Source organism: Aedes albopictus, chromosome 3, assembly GCF_035046485.1.
Source record: "Aedes albopictus strain Foshan chromosome 3, AalbF5, whole genome shotgun sequence".
Taxonomy (NCBI): domain Eukaryota; kingdom Metazoa; phylum Arthropoda; class Insecta; order Diptera; family Culicidae; genus Aedes; species Aedes albopictus.
In genome coordinates this window covers 83,367,268-83,390,342 of record NC_085138.1, presented here as the reverse complement: position 1 = coordinate 83,390,342, position 23,075 = coordinate 83,367,268, and the positions used below count along the sequence as shown (strand labels likewise).

The window sequence follows — 23,075 nt, the reverse complement described above, 5'->3', positions numbered from 1 at the left end:
TCCCATCCTCGATGACCGTAAGGACGTGGCCGGTGCTGACAATATAAAGTTCTGAATCTTTGAAAATGCACATGGATTACTGCACGAATTCATTCTGGCCTGCTTACTCTCACACGAAATTTGACGTTTGAGCGGTGTCGACACCTCTCAAACGTCAAATTTTCTGTGAGAGTAAGTAGGCCAGAATAAATTCGTGCATTTGACCATTGCAAAACCATAAGTTGGCGCCTATGTTTGTAAGTAAGTAAGCTAGTAGTATAAATTGTTAGGACCGACAGTCGCACTTTGTGCTTTAATTATTCCATTGTAAAAGAACAACACGCTATTTTGTCGTTTCTGTTATCATATTAGCATTATATCTGCATTAGGATTGAGACGCTGTAAATTACTGCATTCTATTAGGCTTCTTTTAGGCCTATTATTTGACGTTTGAGCCATCTAGAAATCTGACACAAACGTCAGAAGATTTGTGAAACGTGTTGATTTTTCGTAAACAATGGTATGCTTAAAAGTCAGATTAGCGATTTCGTGCATTAGTCCATGGGTTGGTAGCAACTATTTTAAAATGATTTTACTTCCTTTCGGAACAACTTTGTTGTGCAAAATACAGCAAACAAAAAAACTTCCCATTCAACAAATTGAGCTGTCTAGATTGCCATAGCGATGACACTCCAGTAGTGATAACAGCTCACTTTCTCAGCCTACCTCGCTTGGAGCGACACACGGTTGGGTAAATATCTACAATCATAAAACAATCCCCCAAAAACGCACCCCCGCACATATAATCGCGGTTTCTGTTTGCTCTAAACTAATAAATAATTTGCGAATCTAGACGGTCATGAACGAACTGACTTGAAGTGGAAGTTCGCACACAACCAGCGGCCGTGCGAAGAAAACAGATTATCCCCTTTTACCTGCCATCACAATGGGAACGCGTGACTCGTCTTCTTCCTGGCCTGCTGATGGCACTGATAATAGCGATCCCTTCGAGTGGTCCCGTATATAAAACTGTCCTACCATTTCACTGCCAGTTCCAATCCGATCGTGAAAGTGAAAAAATGTGCACCATATCGTCAATCGTGTTTCTGGCAACAGTGTCGACCCTAGTCCTGGTGCTGCTGCCATCACCAGTGCAAGGTCATGGCATGCTGCTCGATCCGATAGCACGTGGCTCTCGGTGGCGTTGCAACTCGGGTGCACCGGCCAACTACGATGACAATGGCCTATTCTGCGGTGGTTACTTTGTTCAGTGGAACCAAAACGGTGGCAAGTGTGGTTTCTGCGGAGATAGCTACGAAAACCCGCGACCCCGGCTGCACGAACTCGGAGGTCCTTTCGGGCAGGGCGAAATCGTACGGAACTACACCAAAGGGGCGGTGATTCAGGCCAAGGCACAGATCACCGCCAACCATATGGGGCACTTCGAGTTCAATTTGTGCAACCTGGACGCGACCGGTGGCCAGGAGACGGAAGAATGCTACGAACAGTACGAGCTGGTGGACGTCCAAGGACGACGGAAGTGGTACATGAACTCGACGGCTGCCACACAGTACGTCGTGGAGTTGCGTTTGCCGACGGATTTGGTGTGCGAACATTGCGTTCTGCAGTGGACTTACGTTGCCGGTGAGTAATGTTTGAATTTGCGGTGGTGAAACGATAATGTGCAATTTGTGTGTTTCGGGTTCAATGATTCAGACCAAAGAAGGAGAGTCATTTTAGTGTGAGTAAAGCTTCCATAAACTGTTTGATATCCGTTCATGAAATTGACGCGAGTTTTACCGCGAACAGGATATGGGGGTTACGAATTCGAGTGAATTTTTGCAATGCGGGGTAAATAAATAAGACGTGGATAAAAGATGATTAACTGACGGTTTTAGGTATGACAAATGAAGAGATTATCATACACTTAAAAAGCATGTATTTTTCGGTAACTAGCTGACCCGGAAAACGTTGTACTGCCTCCAATTTCATAAACTCATTGCTTTGGGGCTGTCCATAAACCACGTGGTCATTTTTTTTGGAACTTTTCAACCCCCCCCCCCCCCGCGTGGTCATTAGTCCATACAAATTTTTTATTGGTCCATACAAAATGATCATTGGCCGAAACCCCCCCCCCCCCCCCCCCAATGACCACGTGGTTTATGGACAGCCCCTTTTTGCTTTTTTTTCAACACAAAAAGAAGAAAATAATAGTAGATGATACTGGATCGTTGGGGTCTTCGGTCGTCAGGCTGGGCAACAGCTATTGAACCGATGAGCTAAAAGCCCTCGAAAGAAATCTCATATCCCTTTCGTGACGAACCAGCACAATTGTGCTGTTGAGCAACAACAGTTGTGTATATTTGTTTCATCTGTAAAATCCTTGTTTAATGTGATGTAAATTGTTTTAATAATTGAGCCATTACTTGTTGTATGTGTGCAAACAAACTTTTGTTTATGTTGCATGTTAGATTTGCCACAACAATGTAAACAAAAAGTGAAAATAATCCATAAAGCATGGAAAAGTTTCATCCTTTGTTATTTTTTTTATTTCTGATTTTTCTAGGTTGGTAAAGCTAGAAATCGAAAGATGAAGAGTAGTTCTTCCAAATAGGGAAGAAAAAGTGTTGTTTTGGTAGAAATTCTAAGAGTTCTGGAGGGCCAAAGTTTAGCATTTTCTATGGAGATTTCCCTTTTTTGTGCTCCGTCCCGAAAGGGATATGAAAAACTTTTGGGCTTTTTGGTCGCCAAATAGTACTATTGTATTGTAAATGAAAAAAAAGTAACCTATTCTTAAAATAAGTAAAACATTCCAACAATCCAATAAGCAGTTTCACCGTCAGTGAATTCTGTAATTTGCAGGAACAACTTGTTTTTAAAAGAAGAGCAACTCTTCTATAAAGTTGGCGGCACTTGGTTAATAAACTACATTACAATGCGAAACAGCAGCCTTTGCTAGGTAGAAGTTATTGGGTAGTTTAGCCACCGAATAAATGAAAAGGATGAAAAACTAACTAATTGTGACGTAGTTGGAGGGCAAGCCTCCTTAAATCAATGGAATTCGTATATCGACGCAGTTAATCTAGTTGTCTATCACGTGAAAATTAGTGTATTGAGCTGAAAAAAGTTTAATAAATATTGTCCAATTTTGAAGAGCTTGGTCACCACAAACATTTCCATGCGAAAGGAAAGCCATTGGTGAACAGAATGGCAATGGATCACTAATTAAAACGGCCGCTATGAAATGAACAGATAGCGCTACCGTAGCCTTGTGTGTTTGACGTAACTCGACTGCTGTCACTGTGTTAACGTCCATATACGGTGGCGCTTTTGTTTTGATGCGATAAATAGCGGAAAAGTCAGCTTCAATGATCCATTGTCTGTAGAAAGTTGAAGTAGTTCAAACCTGTTGTCAACATTATCAATTGAAACAACAACTGCCGTGTGCAGCATAGTTGTCCCATGTTCTATGGGAATCCCTACACTGAAAGACGGCTTGCGGTTGAAATTACTATTCTGAGGGTCAATTTAATACACAACGCCACTAAATTTGGGCAGACTGAATTTCGTTTCATTTCAACAAATTAATGTTTTCAATTATACCATGGACCCGATTTACAATTAAAAAAAAGTTCCTATTGGCAACTGGATTCGAACCAAGAATTCTTGCGATCTCCAGGCTCGCACGCTACCACTCGGCTATCGAACCGGTTGAATGGTTGATATAGGAGAAAACAAAACGAACATAAAGCGTTTGTTGGTTGATGATCATGTTTTCCATGGTAAATTTGAAAACATTTTTGTGCTGGTCATTACCGCAAGCCGACTATACGATCAACCAGTGAATCAAAATTCAACAATCGCATAACAATAACGACAATGTCGCAACCTGAATTTGAATTCTACCCAATGCGACATAGGTTTGTCCCAACTTGAACAGAATAGAACAAAGATCATGCACCACGAGTTTAGAGATTTGTAAGCCTTGCATTGTGATTTTCGAGCGGTAACTCCGAGTTGGTAAACACTGCAACGCTGCTGAAGATGTATCATCAAAAAGTTTCGATTTTGGGTTAGTAATACAGTAAGGACCCGATTTTGTCAGCCCCTGGTAGCATTTTGGGCTGACAAAATCGGGTACCTGACAAAATCGGGACATTTTTTAAAATGACTTTTTTATTTATGAAAAATTGTTCTGAGTACGCCAGAGACGGAGGTAGGTGTGGAGGGTCTGCTTTGGGTTCGTTCAGATATTACGTAACGCCAATGAGGGCAGGGGGATCCAGCGCTGTGTTACGCTTCATACAAAATTTCAAAATTTCTCTTTGAAAAAATAGTTACGCGGGAGAGGGATAGCGGATAGAGTCTAAATTTTGCCAAATTTTGCGTTACGTAATATTTGAACGAGCTTTTTGTGGTTAACATTCAGTGCTTTTTACAGCAGAAAATCTTTTATTTCTTTTTCTTCTTGCCATAACATCCCTACTGGAACACAGTCTTCTCCTTGCTTATAGCAATTGTGGTCTACAGAAGACAGTTGTCACTGGTTAGCACAGCTTAAATCATAACATCTAACTTTACCTGTCAACAAATGAAAATTAATATACATCTGATTGACATATAGACACTCATACTGCCCGAATTAGCTACTTTTCCGCTGCCTTTCCACTTTAATTTCCAGAGCCTAATCTCTAAACAATCTCTGGAGAAATCTTTGAATGAATATTTGGGGGAATTTCTGGAGAAACCACCCGAGAAATTACGGAACGAAACACTCAATACGATGTTTAGTTCTAGCAAGAATTTCCAACGAGATTTTCTTAATGAATTTCAGAAGCAATACCAAGAGAGTTTCGTGTAGGAATACCTAGAGGTAACCATGGAAAAATCTCAAGAGGGACCACCGGGAAATCCATAGAGGATGCCCAATTTGAAAATCTAACAGAGGAATCATAGTGAAATCTCTAGAGGAATTCCTACATGTGTAATAACTGAAGGCATTAATAGAGGATCGTTTTAAGGAATTCCTGGAAGAATCCCTGAAAGAATCCTAAGAGAAATTCTTAAAAAAATCCCTAAGAAAATCGATAGATTTATTCATCAGTAGGTTGGGATACGTTCTCTACCGTTTGGGAAATTCGTGCCTTCCGTGAATTTATTCATGGACTGATGCACGGAGCAATTCATATAGGCATTATTGTAGAAATTTCAACAGAATTCTTTGTATACATCACTAGAGGAATTCCTGTAGAAATTACTAGATAAAGTCCTACAGGAACACCAGCAAGAATTTCTGGAGGAACCTCAACAGGAGTTCCTGAAGGAATCCCTGAGGATATCATAGGGATTCTTAGGGAAATATCTGGAAGGGTTCTAATAGAAATTTCCGGAAAAATATGTGTGGAGAAATCTCAGCGGGATGACTTACAAGAATCGCTTAGAAACCCCCTGGATAAATCCACATATCAAATTGGAGAAATCCTTAGAGAAACCCCTGGATACATCGCTGTAGGAGTTCATGCAGAATTTTTTGGAAAAAGTCCTGCAGGAATATCAGCAATTTTTTTTGGGGGAATCCTAGCAGGAGTTCCTGAAGGAATCTTAAGAAAAGCTTCTAGAGGAATCACAGGAGGCATGCCTGGAAAAATCTTGAAGAGACACATCTGAATGAATCGTTATAAATTCCCCGAACGCATTCATTAAAAAACTTCTTGCGATTCTTGTAGATACACCAGCAAAATACTTACAAGCAAAAATTCTTGAAGGAATCGTCGCAAGAATTTTTGGGGGAATCCCACCTAAAATTCCTTAAGGCACAGAGAAACAGACGTCACACTCTGCACGCTTCCCATCGATCAGCTTGTTAACGGTTGATTCAAATATTCAATAAGTGGTCAATTGGCCACTCGCGGAGCAGGCATCGTTTTTACTTCTGTTTGATGTTTGCTCAATACCACCAACTAGTTGTAGCGATGTTTTTTTTTAATGAAATTTGTTCAAAGTGTTGCGTCTGTTTCTGTTTGCTTAAGGGTTTCTAATGCATAAATCGCTGGAAGAAATCCGACAGCAATTTTTGAAGCAATCCAAGCAGGAAATCTACAACACAAATCTCATAAAAAACATCTGGAGCAATCCTAGCAAGTAAACATGGAGGAATTCCAGAGATGCCAGAAAGATGAAATAAATTGGTTGACTTGTAATCACAACAACAGGCAACGTTTATTGTTTGTTCTGTTCCAGAGCAAATTAAGAAGAATAGTCTTTAACCCTTTGGAGCCGGTTAGACATCATGTATATGACCCTAGCGTTGAAATCGATCATAAAAAACTTGTTCGATACCAGCGAGGTTGCGGCCAAACTAGCAAAACAGTTAAGCCCATATAGCCACATCAAGCACACGTGCAATCAGCATAACCATTCTGAGGGTGACGAGTTTGATTCCCGGTAAACCCAGAATCCGTTTCATAATCAACATTTACTTAACTCCCTTGTGTATAAAATATCTTCACACACGATATACACATGCAAAATAAACATTGGCTGTGGGGGATCTCAGTTAAATTTTTTAAAAGTTCTCATAAAATACTAAGCTGAGGAGCAGGCTGTGTCCCAGTTGGAACGTTACGCCAACAAGAAAAAGAGTTGGAATCTTTTAGCCATTTAAAACAACATTGGTTTAAAACATTGGCTACGGTTGGGTGCTAAAACGGCATAAATGTGTTAGTTTGCAAAAAAGTTTGGCCGTTTTCAAAAGTTACACGAGTTTTGTTCATTGCGTAATTTTTCTATGACGCCCAAAGACATCAACTGCATTAAGGCCCCTTAGCGTGTCATCGCAAAATGGCTTCTTCAAAATCATTGACCGAAATCAACTTTACACAACATTGCACCAATACATATTTGTAAAAAATCGACACTTATCTTATTCTATAAAATAATCAATTTCACGCGAGATATTCGGCATAAAAATGTATTCACACTACTTCAAATACAAGCCTCTTTCCAAGTAATCACGATTACTAAGCATTATTTCACTCGAAAGTAGAAATTTTTACCGATTTGTTTCGACCGCACTAAAAATGTGGTTGGCGATGTTTACCAGAGAAGTTGTTATAGAGAAGCGCGAAGAGGATTTAGGCTATGTTTATTTACATCACGCTCAATAACAATCAATTTTTGCGGTGAACAAAATTATATTTTCGCTTGCGTGTTAGTTTGATCTGCCCATAAGATGTCAAGCATACAAGTGACGTCATGCTTTGCACTAACACACTTTCATGTGCTTTGATGTTGCGCTTTGTTTTCCATGTTTTTCTATTTCCTTGAATTTGCTCGATTGGGACCGTGTTTGACGGTTCAATTGGAACCTTTGGTTTCAGTCTTCGCGCATCTCTATAACAACTTCTCTGATGTTTACCACCCAACGCAGTACCAACGACGACGACGGCAATGCGGTGATGTCTTTTGGCGCGCACAATCATCGATCATTGCACGCAGTGATGTCGATCCTGCTGGCCAAAGCATCAATGAAATTGATCGAAATCAATTAAAAAATGCAGTCAAACACATTGGTTATGCGTCATAAAATCAAAAAAAAAATTTTGGGGTGATTATTTTTTAATTTTTTTACCACAATTGTTAGTGAAATAAGCAAAGCATTATAATTTACGAAATCTTTACCAAGCGGTCCGCCAGCACTGCTGTTGCAGCAAACATAAACAGTGGGAGAGCGTACCAAAATAATTCGATCATTTCAAGCTTGTTACATAAAAAATCTAACATTTTTCGTGACATTTGGATATGTTTCCTTGTTATTCATTGAAGTAGAGTGGTTTACTGCTTGAGTTGCTTTCAAATCATTCATATTCTCGAAATGTTTACATCGGAGGTACCGAGACAAAGAGGTGCTATTTTTGTTTGGTTGTTTATGGAATTGGTATGGAAAGGCTACACAACTACTATCGTGCTTGATGACTGTTTGGAATAAGAACCAAATAAGAAGAGCAAAATTTGAGCTGACACGCTAAGGGGCCTTAATATTGATTATTAAATTGAAATTCTGAATAAAAAACACATATATATTTTACTTCAAAAAAGGCTGACAAAATCGGGTCAAAAACCTGACAAAATCGGGTCCCCACTGTAATTGGTTATTCACGAGTTGAAAAGTACGCAAACAAATTCAGTTTCCGTTTTGTCTGCAACAAAAAATTTCGAGATCATGTCATTATCTGTTACCAGTTGGGATAGAGAGTATTCGCAGCGTCTTCTTTGTTGCTTGTTTTGTGCCTCTTTTGTCTGACAATTCTCTTCACTGCGATCAACCGGTTCGATAGTCGAGTGGTAGCGTGCGAGCCTGGTGATGGCAAGGTTCTTGGTTCGAATCCGGTTGCCAATAGGAACTTTTTTAAATTGTAAATCGGGTCCATGGTATAATTGAAAACATTAACCTGTTGAAATGAAACGAAATTCAATCTGCACAAATTTAGTGGCGTTGTGTATTTAAATTGACCCTCAGAATAGTAATTTCAACCGAAAGCCGTCTTTCAGTGTATAACCATGGAACAACTATGCCGCACACGGCAGACAACCTTCTTAACAATAATGAGATATTAATAATGGACGCTAAGCTGAAAACTTGACTTTCAAGCTAAAATGGCTTTCGAGCTTAACCCGAGCAGGGAATGAGAACTAATTGAAAACAAATTGAGTTATTTAGATATCACGAATTTTGATAACAAAGTGAGTTTTCATTTTGTATGACTTAAGTGTTAACATAACAAAAATGATAACAAAATAATGTACTGGAATATCTAATTGAAAACAGAATGAGTTCTCATTGATAACAAATTGATATCTCATTTTGTTATCCACATTTTACGACCTGATATCATACGCAATTCTCAGGGAGTTATCAAATCTATAGGGTAATAACTAAGAATTAATAACAAATTTAGTATTCATTTTGATATTTTATTAGGCATTATTTTACATGAATAAGTAAAAAATTAAATGAAATTTTATTTAAATTCAGAAGAATCTCGTGATTGAAAACTTGTTTTGTTTGGTACGATATCATCAAAATATGACCCCTATTAATGGCGTAATATTATCGATTGTAACATAAACATTTAATCAATTGCTTGTATGTCAGATTCACCGTGTAATTTGAATTGTTATATTTATTGAATTTTCAATTGGACACGAATGCACCTTATGTGTAAAGTGTCGATAATTAAAATAAAAAAAAAATAAACATTTCATCATCTGTCATTTCTAACTTGGAGTAGGGTAATTGATCCGATCATGGAGGAGTTAAGCGCTGGGTTCATGTTTAAACCACAATTGTATCGCCCCAAGCAAACTTTTTACATGGATTGAATTGAAAATAATAAAATCGATCCTTAATCTACGGGAAAATAACGAAATATTGCCACTTTGATGTTGTTATGAGCATTTTATTCGTTTTTATGTGAAAGATCATTGTGTTCCTAATGTTGCGGTATGTGTTCCTAATGTTGCGGTATTTTGTTCCTATTGTTGCGGTATCCCATTGAAATCATATGGGATACCGCAACATTAGGAACACTACCGCAACAATAGGAACACAGCAGCAAACACATTTATGAAAAAAAAATTTTTAAATAAGTTTTTGGGCAAATCTTAAGCAAACAAATGGTGCAATCTGATAATTTAAGCACCATACATCTATTAAAAATACCTTTTGGTAACATTTCAGTCGAAAAAGTGCTCAATTGCCATTACCGCAACAATAGGTACTACCGCAACGATGGGAACAATTACCCTATACACGAAGAAAAATTGTATGGAAATCGGATATGATATCTTCATAGACGCAGCATAGCTATACCATGATTCAACTAAAACATTATGGACGATGTACATTGAAGTGACAAAGAAAAGTAAATTTGAAGTCAAAGGACAACTAGGGACAACTGTACGTAATATTTTTGTATAATTATATTTCAGTTTTTCCTTCTGATCAGGGATGGCAAAAATACTTTTTTCTCTTTTCCGTTCATCGATACCGACAGTAAAATAAAAACAAAACAACGGCAGCACCAATACTATCAGCAGCCGCGCCGTCGGCAGTCATGCTGGCGCTTGATAGTTTTCGCTTCCCCACAAAAATATTTATGAGCAGTCATGCCGAGGCGGGTGATTGCGAAAAATGTCAAATATGTTCAACTGCTAATAACTCCCTTGTTTTAGTGAATAATTTGAATCTGTTTGCACAAATAGCTAGAGCACACTCCTAGCTTTGTGATGCATATAAAGAAGTTTGTCTAGAAGCGGTTTGAAACGCAGAAAAGTGCGAAAATGGGAGAGACAGAAATTGTTGTCGTCATTGTGCTCGAGTACCGGCGCTCTCGCGCTTGAAACCCGTTTCGAGGAAGAAGGCTGCTGGAAAAAAAAATGTTATGACATTTATTTTTCGAACAGTTTGAGTTTGGCTGGGCCTGTGATGTTCGTGTGGAAAAATGTCAAATGTACAGCCGGTAACCGTTTTTTCCCGTACATTTCTCATCCCTGCTTCTGATTATATGTACTGCAGCAAAACAAATGTGGGAGATGTTCACGACATCCCAGAGCCACAGGCATCTGGACTCAAATTGAATGACATCGAGCAACGAATTGAGTCGCATTCGGCTTCTCAGCTTTTTCTCTCGTTACCCGGGGAAAATGATGACATTGAAAAAATAAGGCATCCGATAGGAAAAATATTTTACTACAATAATTCTATAGTCTTTTGGCATAATGGCCAAATGGCATAATCTGGCATAATAGTCGATTGGTAAAATGGCCGTTTGGCATAACAATAAGTGAAATGGCATTCATCATTTTCATGTATGATAAATATCTGTGTTATTTCCAAAACTTCAAACATCACGAGATTCATCATTTTGGTACGGAGCTACAATGAATCCTTTTTCGCGCGAGAATACTTTATAAAGGTAAAATATGTGACCTTCAACAGTAGAATGACCGTGAATTACTTCGGTTGGCCATATCTAACTTCATTTGCCTTTAATATAGAATTTAAAAATTTAAAAATATTTGGCAATATGTTTAGATTGAAATAACTGATATCTGGGAACTTTTGTATTCTGGGTAGTTTTGTTCTCTTCGTCATGGAAGGCTTTTTGAAACCTGTTGAATTCAAAGTTAGCCTCAAAAGAGTCAAATCTTTCCCAACCAAGCTATGCAACCAAGTTTCAGGCAACTTGGCCGAAGAATACCCCCTCATAACGAAGAGAACAAACCTGTCGATAATATCCAGTCACCCTAAAAAGACTTACTAAAGTTCAAGCCAATTTAAATCAATAGCATGACCATTACCCAGAATCAGCAAATTATAAATTTTGTGTCAATATGTAAGTAAAATACTCTGGTAGAGTTAAGAAATATTTTGTGAATATAATTAATATTAATAAAGCATATTAAACTTTTTTTGGATTTTTGAAATCAAATCTTGTTATCATCGAGTTTTTGAAATGATAACAAAATGATATCTCAATTTGATATTAAATAAAAACAATTCGGAAAGAAAACTTATTTTTATTTCATTTTGTTATCAATAACAAAATGAGTTATCAATTTGTTATAGGTTTGTTCTCATTCCCTGCTCGGGAAGCCTTTCGGATTAACTTTGGTTTGGCTTGCAGTTTTAATAAGTTGGCCTACGAATGTATTATTCTGGCTCCAACGTTTCGATCCTATAATTTGGATATTCTTCAGGGATAAAAAAATATTGTAGTTGTCGAAAAACATTCAGCCTGTAGTGCTGTCTATGTTTTATTGTTGAAAGGTCGGTTTGATAATCTAATATGTACTATCTGAGACGAGACTCGCGAAGACGGTCTTCTTTTTCTCCACTTTGTTATTTTTTTCTTCTTCCTATCTGTGTTGACATTATGTTTTGGGCTGGTGGTTCAAACACGTACGTGACCGCATCACCTCACATGCGGTGTGACTGAATCCCATTCACGCACAAAATCATGTTGAGGTGAAATTTTGCATCGCCAACAATCGCCAAGCAAAGTAATCATTGGAATATTTTGTTTTCAATTTATTTTTGACAGTACAGGAGAAGAAAATGCTGCTTGGAGTGAATTTTGGCTTCAGAATTTATCTCGGATAGCAATACTTTCCTCATTTTAGGTAACGTAATCAAACGGGCTACAACTGACAGCTCAGTTGGGCTGCACTTGACGTTGCTTTTTTTCCTCTTCGCGAGTCTCGTCTCAGTGTACTATCATTTATACACTACCACTGTCCTATGTTTTTTCACCCAAAATACAATATAACACTCACTAACTATCTAGCTGAAGGGCCCATATATTCGAGGCGGTAAACGCACGGGTATTCAGCATGACCATGCTGAGGGTGACGGGTTCGATTCCCGGTCGGTCCAGGATCTTTTCGTAAAGGAAATTTCTTTGACTTCCTTGGGCATCTTCGTGTCTGCCACACGATATACACATGCAAAATGGTCATTGGCAGAGGAAGCTCTCAGTTAAAAACTGTGGAAGTGCTCATAGAACACTAAGCTGAGAAGCAGGCTTTGTCCCAGTGAGGACGTTACGCCAAGAAGAGGAGAGGATATTCTGGAATATTGTATCTTTTGTTAACTGCCAAAAGATCTTGAATCGCTTAACAAATGGATAAGAAAATCAGCGAGATACACTTTGTCTAATATCTCTTAATCAGTCGAATAAATTAACTCCGAAGTACTTGGTATTCATGGTTATGGTGTTGCGGGGCACCCTCTAGAATCGTGCCTTTAGATGAGAAGAACAATCTGTAAAAGATTCAGCTCAATCGGTTGAAAACTGAGCTGGCGCAAATGAGTTGAAGGTAGCCGCAAGCCCTGTTCAGTGGTTCCCTGTGCAATTTCGATTGCTCCGCTCCGGGTCAATCACGAATTGTGCGGTCATCTCATGCTCATTGCTAATGCTTGACCCGTGGAAACATGAGGTACATAGGAACTGGTGAGGACCAGAGCTATGGTGGACGCTCTCCTTATCGACTCACCGTTTTGCAGCCCAAGCACCTCAATGGCAACGTTACAAGCATCGAAGGTGGCGTGGAAACAGATCTATGAGTACGTGCGCAGGATGCAAGATTTCCAGCCCCTAACCTCCAAAAGATTGAGGAGGAGGTTAGCCGGTTGAAAAACAACAAAGCTACTGGAACAAAGCGAGCTTCTTAAATACGGTGGAGAAGCACTACACTCGGTCATTACCAAGATTTGGGTAGAGGAAGTATTACCGGAGGGATGGACGGAGGGTATCGTGTGTCTCATCTACAAAAAGGACGTCAAGTTGGATTGCGGGAACTACCACACACTTACACTACTAAGCACTGTCTACCAAATTGACCAATCCAAATTCCTGTGTGGTAGTGGTTTGTGTTCAGATTTCCCGTGTTAATCTATCTGTAAGAACTTTGTAAACATCTTTTGTTCTCACGTATATGGATAGGCTTGCAGAAGGTTTCGTGAGACTTTTTTGGACAACTCAATACTCTATCAAATTCTATGTCGCCATCTATTACCGATTGCAAGAAAGTTCGTGCAGGCAGGAAGGATTCATGGGTAAACCAACCCCATGAAACGGCTGTCATCCACATACAACTGGAATGAAGCCAAAAATTTGGTGCTGGACGTGGTGCTAATTTGAATGGGCGGTTGCATAAAGCTGAAAACATAGTGATTTTTTCTGTTGGAGCAGGCGCGACATTCACATTCAATTGACTTTAGCGTTGTTTTACATGGGCTAAACGTATTTTCATACTTGTGTGTCTTGTAAATTTAACAAAGTTCACTAAATGCATCAAACAATATGTGTAAATAATCGCTTCTCGATTACGAATTTATCTTCGTACGACAAAGTTCGCATCCGCACGTAGCAGATTGGCCAGCAGACTGAAATTTCGTAAACAAACCCGTGGCGCCCCACCAAAGGCGTCGGCTTCAAGAACTAACGCTTTCTTCAGGGGGTTGGGGTAAACGCGCTACAACGGACCAGATGTTCACCATTCGCCAGGTGTTGCAGAAATGCCGCGAATACAACGTGCCTACATATCACTTGTTACACGAAATTAATTACACGAAAATAGTGTCCAAGTCTCTAAATAGTGATTCATTATCAGGCCTGACGCTCTAACGATTGTTTTTTTTTTATCCCACCAGGAAACAACTGGGGCTACTGCAGTGACGGCACCGGCCGGATGGGCTGCGGACCTCAGGAAAACTTCCGCACCTGCTCCGATATTGGTATCTACGAAGCGAACGACTCCCGATTGGCTGCATCGTACAGTTACTGTACCTCCAGTCCGCGTTCGCTCAATTGGATCTTCGACGACATCCCGGAAGAGGACAACCTTATCGAGACGGATTGATTGAACAAACAAGACTAACGCGGCGTCGACGACGACGTTCGTTCGTGTGGTCGCGGCTTATTAGAAGAACAAATTGTTTTCTAGTCACTACGCTGGTCAAAATAGATGTACAGTATAAGTGCTTGAATTAGTTAGTAGAACTGTTATCGTTAAATAAACGCCGAAGATAAAAGCTCGAAAGGAAATTATTGAAGTGGAACTTTTGTCTGAAATAAAAGATAGCAATTAGCGGCTCGCTCGTGACACGTCCTCGAGGGCACTTGTCCCACGGTACTTCAGATCAACGCAATAGGCCAATCATCCCTGATGTTGTGTGGTATTTGTCGGTAGAAATTGAGGTCATCAATGTTTATTTGATGATTAAGAACGTTTTAAGGTCATCCAAGAAGTTTTGGCTTGGCAGCTGAAAAGCAAAGGGGCCGTCCATATACCACGTGGACAGAAAAGTCATGGTTTTTGACCCCCTCCCCCCTCCCCGTGGACAAGCGTGGACTTTTCATTGACCCCTACCCCCTTTCCACGTGGGCATCCGAAAAAAAATATTTTTTTTTATATTTCTTAAATATTTTTGATTTTAAAAGTTTTTTTTCAATAATGTTTATTTTTCTTCATAAACATTGCCTTGTTATCAACTTTATGAATTACACATATTCTATAGCTGTGACTTCCTTTTAAAGACTTTCCCAAAGAGGCACAAAATAGGTACCTTAAGTTTTCAACATTGTTTTTAATAGGAAGCAATCAGTGAAGTACTAGATTGAAAGTAGTGAGCTGGATTTTTGTATGGTGAGATGATCAATTCTCCGTTTCTGCAAAGAAATGCTGCAAACAGCGTGGGTTATATGATTTCTTGCCTAATTTGATGCTGTTTGAGCAAAACTTTGGGTAACTGTGTTGTTGAAGTTGCAAGAAATAAATAATACAACAACACAGTTACCCAAACTTTTGCTCAAACAGCATCAAATTAGGCAAGAAATCATATAACCCACGCTGTTTGCAGCATTTCTTTGCAGAAACGGAGAATTGATCATCTCACCATACAAAAATCCAGCTCACTACTTTCAATCTAGTACTTCACTGATTGCTTCCTATTGAGCTTAGTGTTTGTTGGGAGTGTGAGTTATTATCGTCAAACGGAAAATTCTCCACTGGATCATTAATGTTGTTTCTTGTGATGTCCATCGCCTAATGTTAGTGATTGCTCAGTCTGTGCAACATCTGGTTGAAGACGATGTGTTTTAGAATGTTTGTGCAATTTATGGTTGTCTGATTGTTTTGTTAAGTTAATGTAATTTTTTCTTAGATTTTTGTTGAGATAAGATTATATTTCTTAGATTCTTACAAAAACAAGAATTACAACAACTTTTGAAAAATGCATAGAGTATAGCCGAAACTTAATCATGCTGCTAAGATTAAGACTTTAATATTCTATAGAAAATATCTTAAATTTTAAAGGAAGCTACAAAAAAGTATTTTAAAACTTCGAAGAAGTTTATAAAATTTGATATGAAACTTCGAGAAATCCATACAGAACTTCAATGAAAATTTTTTGACTGAAACACTAACATCTGCATGGTGTATATCCATTTGAAATCTCTAGAATATTCCTCGATGAAGAAAATTAAGTAATTAAAAATTCCGATAAGGCTGACATAAATTTCGATTTTCTCTAATGTCACCCCCCTCCCTTCGGAAATTTTTTGTCGGAATTTAACATTTTGAGGGGGACACAGACTTTTGAAAAATCGTGTGATGGTGTTTAAAACATGGCAGCTTTGATGGATAGTGTATCTAAATACCTTAAAATCACAATTTTATTGTTAATCTTAACTGTCGTTCAATAAACATTATTTTTTTCAATTATGTAGGTAGCCACCATCCTAGCACAGACAAACAGACGTAACACTTCGAACATTTTTCGATTCAAATCATAGTCACGGAAACGTATTCGCCCAATGCTAAAAGGCCTATGTTTGGCCGACCACCAACTAGATGGCGGTAGTGAGCAAACGTCACACTCGAAAAAAAAAACGATGCGAGCGCCACGGTTGGGCAGTTGGCCAACTATCAAATTTTGAAAAAGGCCGTTAAATCGGTGTGCGATGGGAATTATCAGAGTGTTACGTCTGTTTGTCTGTGATCCTAGCTTGAGTCTTGCTCTGCATGCAGTTCCACTTAATGGCTAGTTTCCACCTCGTACGTACTGTGCAAAAAGATAGGACAAGTCTGGAGCTCGATTTGAATAGGTCGTATGTGCTTTTGTCGATTAAAAATTCGATCAGTTGGATTCGCTTATTATAGCGAAAACAGTTGAAATTGAGCAAAGTTGATACATACAGCAGATTCCTCACAAAACAGGCTTTCTATTCCATCATTAAAAGTTTGCAAAATATCTGCCATATTGCTACAATGACTAAAATAAACTGATCGAATTTTATATCGACAAAAGCACTTACGACCTTTTTAAATCGAGCTCCAGAAGTAATGGTCAAAAGTAATGATTCCGCTTCAAAATTACTTGTGCAGTTCGCAGATGGCAAGTAATGATGTGTTTAGACTGAGCAAATGACTTGAGTGTTCACTTGAATGCTCTTGAAAGCATCTCAGTTGAAACAAGGGTTTACATTGTTCAACTCGTGCGGAGCGTAAGCAAACTGAATTGAATTCATCTCACTGACAGATGACTTGAATTCAGCTCACATGAATCGCGAGTTTAGACGGGGCAAGTGAGACGATTTCGTTTGACTTGAATGAAAAAGTTCAACATGTTCAACTTTCGTTCAAGTCAAGTGAGTTGCTCATGTGAGTGAATGGTGGTGTTTACACGTTCAATTCGCATTCAATTGGGCATTTTCCATTGACTTGAATCCAGTCACTTGCACTGTCTAAACCAGGCATAAGGAAAAAAGTGTAACACTCGTAACGCCTCCCGTGCGAATCAAATGGAGCTGTCACTTTTCCTTGCGAAAAAATGGTCCGCGCTACCGTCTACCCCCGTTGGTTTGACCTCATCTAATTTGAACACTTTTTAATTTGACCCCCTCTAATCTGCACAATATTCAAACTAAAAATGGTTCAAACGTCATTCTGCTTATGGAACGGGGTGAAACGAATCGCAGAATCAAAACAAAACAGCAAAAAGGGTTGCCACCAGTGTGTTTTTCGATGTCCACAGGGTTACTAGAAGTTCAAATTAAAAAATGAACCCCGTTGGTTTGCATGAGGTGTCGTTCAAACCAACGGGGGTAGACGGTATTATTCCGTAAGGAAAAGTGACGTTTCTCCCCATACTGGATCAGTTGTCAAAATTACTTGCGGAAAAAGGTGGAATTTTACTTGAGTGCTCTACTTGGCAACAAGAAACTAAGCTTAACAGTGAAGAATAAATTTCATTTACGCTCTGAATTCAACATACCGCTGTATGAAGGGCCAAAAGGGAGTGTGGCGGACCCGTAAGTAGAGACACTTACGCGAAATCCGCGGGTTTCTAAGAATCTCCTTCCAACAGTATGATCCAACAGGGTGAATAATGAGATTAACATCACTTGTCAAGCTTTCTACGGGATGGTTTGTCACAAGAAGGGCGCGTCAAATCCATCGCAACTGTTGGGATAGAAGAACCCATCTACAAGGATGTTATAGTATCTTCTCACCTCACTTCGGCTAGCAATCCACTCCGTCGTACAGTTACAACTACAATGATGCCCTGATGCTCCCTCCCGATCCCATATAGTCATATAGTTACATAGTTATATAGTTATACAGTTATAAAATCATATAGTTATATAGTTATATAGTTATACAATCATATAGTTATATATTTTTATAGTATGTAGTATATGTAGTATAATTCAATATGATGAAATATAATGATGCAATGTTATTCAATAAATAAATAATAATGAAATATAATGTATATCATGTATCATATGTATATGTATATGTATATAATGTATATAATGATGCACCCTCCCAACCCCATATAGTTATATATTCCATGTTTCAGTTCATTATAATTAGATATATTATTCTAATAAGATATGATCAATCAACTAAAATAAATGAAATAAAATGTAATGATGTAAAATGTAGCAAAATGAGATATGGTATCAATTTGTAGATAAATTGAATGAATATTATTCGCTGTCGATTCCTTTCGTGATCTGGATGATATGATGGGACATTATTACATATATATTATTACATATATATACATTAATAATCGGTTAACGCGATAGCTTATATATTATTATGATCAACCCTCTAGTGATCTGTTGTATTTTGTACATCACCATGTGAACAAAATGAGAGAGATGCGGATACAAAATGCATAAATAATAGTTATTAGGTGTATCCACTTATCCGCGAGCGGTAATGGCGGCGGCGGGCATATCCTACCGGTTCAGATTTTGACGTTTCATGGGGGAAAGTCAAAACAGTTTCATTCTTTTCCTCACCCCTTCACCCACCGTTTAGTCACCGACGAACCGACGTGACAGTGGTGTTTCAAAACTGTCCCCTAGAGTCCCTATAATTAGAGTCTGGCGGACTGTCACTTTCGATCGGAGCCAATCGAGCATGACGTCATAGTGTCCTCACCGATAAATGCTACATCGTGACGTCATGCTCGATTGGCTCCGATCGAAAGTGACAGTCCGCCAGACTCTAACTAGACTGACTCTACTGTCCCCCTCAAATTTAACGGTCGACCAGCAAAGCGAGCGAACGCTTCTGTCAAATCAGTGCAGACGCGAACCTTTCCCTATATGAACACACGGGGGTTTGGGATCCTGCTATCGAACCATCGCGAACCGTTATAGGGGTGGCGCTAGTGTTTGGCTATTTTTCATCATGGCGGCGGGGACAACAAATTTGAATTTATTTGTTCTAGCTGTCACGTCGGTTCGTCGGTGGTTTAGTGGCGCCAACCGATTGCGATCCCCAAGAAACGTCAAAATTCGAATCGGTTAATTGTGCCCGCCGCCGCCATTACCGCTCGCGGATAAGTGGACGCTTTTATTTCTGAGAGTACATCATGAACTACATATTACCTATTTGAATTAAGCCGAAGACGGCTAATAACAAGACAGACATCTACCCTCTTGCTCCATATACTCTGAGAACTTCAAGCACACTAGCGCCGCGAACGACTCCCGGGAACAACATTATGAATAAGTGTGCGTGAGATGCTACAGCTTCCGTATACGTATTTGCATGTACACGCACACAATCATGTTTAATGTTCCTGTGAATCGCTGAGGGCGTTTCAACCTTGTCGCCTGCGATAGGGTGGGAGCTGTCTGTCTTGTTATTAGCCGTCTTCGATTAAGCCCAGTTTCGCGTTCAAAAGGAATCGCTTAAGAAAGTTCTTGACCGATTCCTGTCAGAAAATTTCTACAGTGACTGCCATTTGAATTGTCATTCCTTCACAACTGCGTACTGGGATCGAAAAAAAAAAATGGTTTCTTGGGCGATTCAGGCAAGGAATTTCCCATGCATCAAGATAGGCCAAAAAATTCCTTCTGAACTGCAAATAGCCCTTTTAACTTTTAACTTAACCGCTAAAAAGAGGAACGATGGGAAGCAACTAGAGCAATACGTCTGTTTGTCTGTGGTATTGCAGTGGATTCAATAGAAGCGAGTGGTGCAACAAGACCACATGAGGCAAGACCCTACCAGGTTCGGAACAAGGAACAACGCCCCTAAAAAACTCTTGTTACCACCCGTTATGCACGTTACTTTTGATGTTTTGTCAATTTAACGTAACGCGCCGTTTGACATTTGAGAAGCATAAACAAAATTTCCACCATCAGCTAGCTTGACCATTCGTCACCCACCCGGTTTATTCAATATTTTCGAATATCTCCTAAAATTTAGCCATGTTTGAGCGATACTTGGCCGCTTTGGAGTACCCCGCCCAAGGGGGCATCAATATTGATGGTAAGATCTGGGTTAATGGGTTGATAGCAAGAACTAAATACAATGATTATGTTTCCAACCCCCGCAGACCCCAAGGAATTTCGCAACATTATCCTCTGGCTGGAGGACCAGAAGATACGCCACTACACAATCGAGGATCGGGCCAATCTGCGTAAGGTGAACAACGCTGCCGAGTGGGATCCCGCCTATGAGCAATTCAAGCGGGATTTGAAGTTCCCCACCGATCTGAAGTCGAAATCCGAAGAGCTAACATGGCTATTCCTGTATGCCATCAAGTTGGAGTACTCCGATAACGCCGATCGGTATCGTGGGGTGACCGCTGCTCGGAAGTTGGAGGATGAAAAGAGGGCTACGGCCGCACCCGAGATTAAGTCAACCAATCCGTTTGACAATCTGGACTGTAAGTTCCTTGTTATCAAATCATGAAATAACTCCATTTAAAACATAAACTACCAGTCCATAGCACCGAGTTTGAGGAGGGATCCCGGAAACTGGCGGAAAAGCTTGGCATTGCCTACCATCCAGATCACCTGGTGTCGTTGAGGGCGGCCGGCCGAGTCATTTCCACCATGTTCAACAAAGAGACCCTCAAGGAGCCAATCATCACCGGAAAGCCGTTCCCCATCGACGCGGGAATTGGAATGGGATTCAACAAGGAACCGGATCTGGAGCGGGCGGCACGAATCCTGCGGCTTTTGCAGATTCAAAGTCTGCGAAAGTTGCAGACCGCCATCAATGAGACGATTGTGTCCGTCCAGAACATCACAGCTGATCCGAGGACCGACACCACCCTGGGAAAGGTGGGGATGAAATAAAATCCCGGAATGTTTCGGATTGAAGGAAGCGATTGCTGTCTCTTGTGGATTGAATTCCATTTAATTTAACTTAAATTTACATATTTTTTTTTCATTTCAAGTGAATAAAACATTAGTTTAACATCCAACATGGAACAACGGTGTATTTATTCTTTTGATTTACTCTCTGGCTTTCCGAAAGGATAGACATCTAGGAGCCGCGCTATTCCGACTGATCCGGCCACTGAAAGTGAATAATACAGTTATTGTGGCTCGGATTCATCGCTAGACAAACAATCGAAATTTTCTTCATGCGTGGTGTTCGACCCTTCAGGTATTTGAAGGTTTTGAAACGAAAATTCACTGGTAAAATTTTCATCCACCGCTAAGGCATTTCCGTCTTTTTATTTTATCAGATGCTATCCGTCGCAAATGCAGACAATTATAATTAACCTTCATTGAATGTTTAAAGTTTCCGAGGTAGTCTTATTTCCGTTTATTTCCACTGTGATTACTTCTGTTGATGGTTGATAGCCTTGACAGCTTGTCCCAACCCAACGTAATGACTGCTGCGATTTATAGAAATTTTTGAAAAACTTACCTGCCGCTACGCCATACATAGCATATCTGCCAACCGCCTGCGGTCGCTTCTTGGCCTGCACCCAGACGTACACGCCCATGCCAAGTACGCCGGTTCCACTGACAATGCGGCACGGCAGGCAATCCTTGTGCCGACTCGCCACCACGGATTCGGTCATTCTGGACCTGGATGATTGAGGAACATTCAAATTGGACTCACGTTTTCTACGAAATCTGCCTGCAATCTGTTTGTAAACAAAACGAAGGGTTCGTTTAGTGCATTATATATAATAATGTGTACGTTACAAGAGTAACGCCAAAGCGCACGCGTTACGTCAGGGGGCCAGCGAAAGGCAAAATCCCCGTAGCTCACAACAAAAACACGTTCAAAATTGTTTGTGCTGCAAATTGATGCATTACACAATTTCTTACTGATTTATTTGCTATCTCCGCGTTGTCGTGTAACATGTCAAATTCATGTGGGGCTGTTCATAAACCACGTAGACCAAATTTTGGCCATCTCAGACCCCCCCTCCCCCCTCGTAGACTTTTGTCCTTACAAAATTTTTGAAATTTGTATGGAGCGTAGACTTTGGCCAGACCCCCCCCCTCCCCCCAAAAAGTCTACGTGGTTTATGAACAGCCCCTGTGGACTACGGCACATCTATTCGTGGTTGACGTCCGCGCTGCCCCGCTGCGTTACGTCGTTTAGGTAGTTGCAAATTTTGTAAACAAAGCAAATCTGTGATAATTTTATAAGCTAAATTTTCTTAATTTTAAACACCAATGACTTCCGAAGATGACTTACCCGAGTGCTGCGGATCCGGTTGTACCAACTGTGTTCTTGATCGCAAAACTAAATTCCGAAAGCTTCCCTCCTCGCGGACAAGCATTCTGGACGGTGGCGTCTATAAACCATTCCTCTGCACTAAAATTTCGCAATGCTCATCCAATACGTTCCGTTTCCGGTTTCAACATCAGCCCTCACTGATGGAATCCACCGAAGCGGCTAGTAACGAGCTTCACATTCCCCCGGGAAGCCATTTGATGCTGCGAGCTCCGAGAGATTGGCGCCAAACCAATCGACCCGTCAACGCAGTATTCACGCCATGGCGAACGCAATCGATGGAAGAAGCACGTGTCCAAAATGGCGGCATTGGCGCCAAAAAGCCCGCTGAAAAGTACGATCAAAGTGAGCGCGATTTGTACTTCAGCCGACCGTACACTCCTATTCGAGTAGATTCGAACGCGTGTGAGTTCGAGGTGCTGATAAGGTTGGAAGTATGCGGGGAGATGTCCGAATATCTGCAGACTTTGCACGCGGGAGATGTGACGGAATGGAAGGGAACTTACACCGGG

The 23,075-nt window shown here is 40.1% G+C and overlaps 3 protein-coding genes across 3 annotated transcripts; 2 read left to right on the top strand and 1 right to left on the bottom strand.

Moving 5' to 3' along the window:
* Window positions 1–1,013: 1,013 nt before the first annotated feature.
* On the top strand, window positions 1,014–14,588 carry LOC134291557 (uncharacterized). The gene is made up of 2 exons (XM_062859476.1): window positions 1,014–1,623; window positions 14,195–14,588. Exons 1-2 carry the CDS (start codon window positions 1,059–1,061, stop codon window positions 14,401–14,403), a joined length of 774 nt encoding a protein of 257 aa, XP_062715460.1. The 5' UTR covers window positions 1,014–1,058; the 3' UTR covers window positions 14,404–14,588.
* Window positions 14,589–20,184: 5,596 nt separating this feature from the next.
* Window positions 20,185–21,286, top strand: LOC134291558 (RNA transcription, translation and transport factor protein-like). The gene is made up of 3 exons (XM_062859477.1): window positions 20,185–20,343; window positions 20,411–20,743; window positions 20,800–21,286. The coding sequence occupies exons 1-3, from the start codon at window positions 20,283–20,285 to the stop codon at window positions 21,156–21,158; spliced, it is 753 nt and encodes a 250-aa protein (XP_062715461.1). The 5' UTR covers window positions 20,185–20,282; the 3' UTR covers window positions 21,159–21,286.
* On the bottom strand, window positions 21,197–22,660 carry LOC134291559 (uncharacterized). Its single transcript, XM_062859479.1, has 3 exons — window positions 22,525–22,660; window positions 21,739–21,954; window positions 21,197–21,381 (listed from the first exon to the last, which is right to left on the bottom strand). The coding sequence occupies exons 1-3, from the start codon at window positions 22,607–22,609 to the stop codon at window positions 21,305–21,307; spliced, it is 378 nt and encodes a 125-aa protein (XP_062715463.1). The 5' UTR covers window positions 22,610–22,660; the 3' UTR covers window positions 21,197–21,304.
* Between the last annotated feature and the right edge of the window lie 415 nt (window positions 22,661–23,075).